The 4,553-nt window shown below is 44.8% G+C and overlaps 1 protein-coding gene across 1 annotated transcript in view; it reads right to left on the bottom strand.

Moving 5' to 3' along the window:
• The window catches only part of T265_12727 (hypothetical protein), a gene marked incomplete at both ends in the record, with an annotated part of 21,872 nt that overhangs the window by 10,667 nt on the left and 6,652 nt on the right, over window positions 1-4,553 (bottom strand). Inside the window, one exon of the mRNA XM_009165167.1 lies at window positions 755-883. Coding sequence (XP_009163431.1) covers window positions 755-883 — 129 coding nt within the window. The remainder of the gene's footprint in view (window positions 1-754; window positions 884-4,553) is intronic.

Raw genomic sequence — 4,553 nt, 5'->3', positions numbered from 1 at the left:
TATATATATATATATATATATATATATATATATATAACACGAGCAGCGATTCGAGTACCGACTTTCGTTTCATTAATTCATTGAACACGAAACCTAACAAAAGAGAATGGACATCCCTGCCGGGAACCACTCTTTGTAGGTGGAGTTTTACAGGGACACACCCATGTACTTTAACAAGCAAGGAAGGATCGTCTTGCGTTCGAGCAAGAAGCACTTGCAGATCGAAAGAATCGATCGAGTCCCTGAAGCCGAGTGATTTCGGATCGTTTGTATATTTGGCACTGCTGTAATACCCGGTGGAGTGTGAAGTACTCACTGCAACGTTCGCTCAGTCGAAATCCCACTTGATGTCCACGGTTTCGCGTACCTCCTCAAGAAGGTGCCAGGAGTCTCGCACAAATAAGAGTGAAATAGACACCTCTATGGTTAGTAAATTCGCCACGAGTGCCTTTTTTGACGACGGACACTATTATTGACCCACCATAGTTGTCTGTGACAGTCTTTCTTCCAGATAGATGTAACTAAGTTACGCAATATGGACTGTATCCTGGCAGATCCCACAAAAGAGTTTTCTCTCAAGTCGTGCCACGCAGCGGTCTGTGAACGGAAGGAATTCCAGTCAAGCCACAATACAGTCGCAAGAGCCAAGCTGTCGATAAAAAAGGTGAAAAAGAACTGAACAGAAAGCATAGGCTGTTGCATGGCCTGCTATGTGAGTCATCAATTATGAGGCAAAATACCGATGACTGCTCACCTGGCCAGTCTGAAATCGTTGCACGATGAATTGTCTCTCTTGCTTCCGACTTGCAAACATCCGAAAGCAAGAGCCGATTGAAAATGCTTGACTTCCCCACGTTCGTACTTCCAAGAATGTAGATTGGAGCTGGCATGATAGAGAAAATCGTGGTGAATTGTGTGGGCACAAAGCGAATCAGTAGAGAACGAAGACAAAAGATGACCGTTTTTTCCAAAATGTTGGCGCCGTAGTATGAGAGATGTATTCTATGGGGGCCCAAAACATGGTCCCATTGAATAGAGTACACAGGAACTTGTATCATTCGCTGCATACTATGGGGCACACAAGAAGTCGGAAATGCCATACACACAACCGAGGTTGACAAGTGTTTTATCGTCGACGTCAGAACGAGTGAGCAGTGCAAATAGGCCAAATAAAAAAAGTGCCGGAATCTCTGAACACAGAGATTCTTTTGTTTAGTGGATAGTTTGCAGGTACCCAGTGAAACTTACCAGAACTAACAAAGTGTCCATATCACTCTCGTTTTATCAGTCCCTCTACCCTAGCATGATTATTCGGGTGACTCCACAGCAAGTGCACTGGAATCGAGTTTCGAGAGCTCACCGTGTCAGAATTTAAACCACAGTCGTCTGGCTTCGAAGATGACTATCTTGCCACCAACACGACAGAACCTGCTGAACGCATTTATTATTAAATATAAACAAACGAAACAAGCTCACGCCTTAGCGACATCGCCAAAGTGGGCCCAGTTCGTCCATCATTGGGAAATTCATGGAAGCGGGGTTGTATGTTTCTACGGTGATTTGAAAATGTACCTGAACGTTTACTTAACTTGACTGTTTCGTAGACAACTTTCTGTACATGTGTCATGTCAGACAGTCAATAGTTTTAAATTACGGGCTTTAAAACATACCATAGTGATATATCATACGCTCCGATTGATGGTTTCAAACCAGATTACTGTGCCCTTTCTCGTCGTGCTCCCTGACTACACTGAACAACCTAACGCTGGTTCACAGCCAGACACCAAACAGGTATGGTATAAACCGAAATGTGTTACGGAATGTGAACATCGTATTACGCTAACTCGTTTGTAAGCGTTCGAACTGCTGTTGAAAATGGCCTATGAAAACGGAGTGCACTAATAAGCAAATATCATATACGGCAAATCGATGGCCGCAGATATATAATCGAACGGAAAGACAATCGGATGGCACAAAACATTCAAAGAGGCGCACAAGCTCTATCAGTTCAACTCAGCGGTGCAGCTAATCAAGGGGCATAGATACCCAGGCTCAGCTCTTAGCATTGTTCCGAGCATCGATGAATCTGGTTTTCACGGCAGTCAATGCAGGTGTAAACAGTCTGCTTCATCCCATGTTTACCAAATTTCTTGCTGTGATGAACCGAAGTGGAACAGTTCAGGCAGGCGACACGACGCGAAATCTAGTAATAACTGGGGTTCGAAACCTTCGCCAGATCATATGATGGGCATTCTTCGCTACTGCTCAAACCCTGAGCTCAAGATTTCAGACACGACAGCCTACACTTATGTGGACGTCGAGTTACAGCGTCTTCAGGGGTACTGGCAAGATTATGCAGATCCCATCCCGGGAAGTGGGTTGCACTGACAACTCAGAGATTTTATACAGTACTACTTGTAGAAAGGCCCCATACACTCTCACATGCCTGTAGGCTCGATATCACACATAATATCTCGTAGCATTGCCTGTTGAACAAGCGTTCCAACAAACCTACCAATGGGTGGGTAGAGTCAACTGTACCCGGTGTGGACTCACCAGAATAATTACGCCAGAACAGGAACACGGCCGTTCAAACGAGAGTGGTGTGGCTATGAACAAACATACCTATCCCGCAAAACCCCAAAATCTATAAAAATACCGGGATTGCTAGATCGCCCATCTTTGATCTTCACTTTGTTTGAAACACCACCAAGAGAAGGTAGTAAAGAGGACTTCCTCAGCAGAGACGAGGTAAATAGCTGGTAGTTTCGGAATAGGAACCAATGAAGCTAGACTGATTTCCACGCACAAACTTGTGGTCACACCGAAACACATCATCCGAGATGACCAAGCAGTGTTGGGAAACTCAAGCAAATCGCGCGACCAAGTTTCATGAATATCTCATTATAAATTACCAAACATCCCTAGTTTTCTGCCCTAGTTTGGCCGCGAACTGAGCAAAAATTAGCGTTCTCTGAGAGGTGATAAACTTGCAGCACTTGTAAATTGCTATGCGTAGTATTATGATATTATGTAGTGGTTAATGGCCCTATGGAGTCTCTAGTGAACAGAACTAAATTACTAATGTAAACCAGATACAGAGTCACAAGGAGAAAATCCAAGTAAATCTCGACTCACAGTTCAAAATAGGAGATTCCGTAGTTCCGTATTCCGTTGAACCACCACACCAAGAAAAGTTCTATCTTCCTGGTATTCCAAATCTCCAGTGATCGCAATAGTAATCCACAAGTGTGAATATATTAGTCCAGTGTTTGTAGCTAAAATGTTTGTTCACGTTTAGAGTTAATAGCAGCCAATTATAGCCAACCGGAAGTCACAACAACAGTCACTCAGCAAAAGTCTCAAAGTCACGTTGGACCCAAGAAGCGGGCGGTTGCGGTTGTGCGGAAGTGATCCGTACCAAGTAGCCGTTTGAGGTCGTGAAAAAGTGTTGATGTGAATTGTGGACCTCGGTCAGTGGTTAGGGTGGCGATGCAGTTATCGACAAAGGTTCTAGCAACGCTTTCGGCAGATGTGTCGTTGATCGGAATGGCCATGGGCCAGCGTGTGAAATGGTCGACACAAGTGAGTATATGTGTGAAACCTCTGGATGGGGGCAACGGTCCAACCAGGTCGATGTGGACATTTCGAAAGCGTGAATCAGGAAGCTGAAAAACGCCAGTTGGAGAAATGGCATGTCGGTGAATCTTGCTCTTCTGACAGTCGAGAAATTGCTTGGCCCAAGCGCAAATCTCCTTTTGCATATTTTGCCAAACGTATCTTTGTGACACGAGTTTGGCAGTCGCTCGTATGCTCGGATGAGAAAGTGTGTGAAATTGGTCAAATACGGAACGTCTGTACTTTTCAGGAACAAAAGCTTTGGGCGTCCTGTGGATGTCACAAATGATGAGACTGTCAGAGTTGAGAAGCGGTAGTTTGACAAATTTGAGGGATGAAAGGGAATTCAGGTTCCAATTGCTGAGCGGAGGCAATGGCTTGTAGGTCGATGGGAGTCGTTGCTATGTGGTTTACCTCAATGTGGGAGAGAGCGTCTGCAACGACGTTTTCCGAACCTTCAATGTAACGTATGTCAGTTGTAAACTGGGCAATGAAATCCAAATGTCGGTTCTCTCTCGCTGAGTGTTTGTCTTGAGATGTTCTCAAGGCAAAAACGAGAGGTTTGTGGTCCGTATAGATAGTGAATTCTCTTCCTTCGAGTATGTACCGAAAATGCTTGACAGCTAAGTAGATCGCTAGGAGCTCTCTACCAAAGTTGCTGTAACAGGTTTGTGCAGGTTGCAGTTTGCGAGAAAAGAAACAGAGTGTTTGAGTGCTGTCATCGACTACCTGCTGAAGGACCGCACCAACAGCGGTCTGTGATGCGTCCGTTTTTAGTATGAGTCGGCAATCAGGACGGGTTCAAATGACCCAGGGTGGTGACTTCCGAAAGAGCGGTTTTAATGGCGTTGAAAGCAGTGGTAGCTTGGTCATTGAATTGTAACCGTTTGTTGTTTGCTTTGAGCAGGTCGGTTAGCGGTGCGAGGATCTCTGAG

Source organism: Opisthorchis viverrini (genome assembly GCF_000715545.1).
Source record: "Opisthorchis viverrini unplaced genomic scaffold opera_v5_12, whole genome shotgun sequence".
Taxonomy (NCBI): Eukaryota; Metazoa; Platyhelminthes; class Trematoda; order Opisthorchiida; family Opisthorchiidae; genus Opisthorchis; species Opisthorchis viverrini.
Note: the sequence above shows the minus strand (reverse complement) of the source record. Positions and strands in the feature narration are given on the sequence as shown.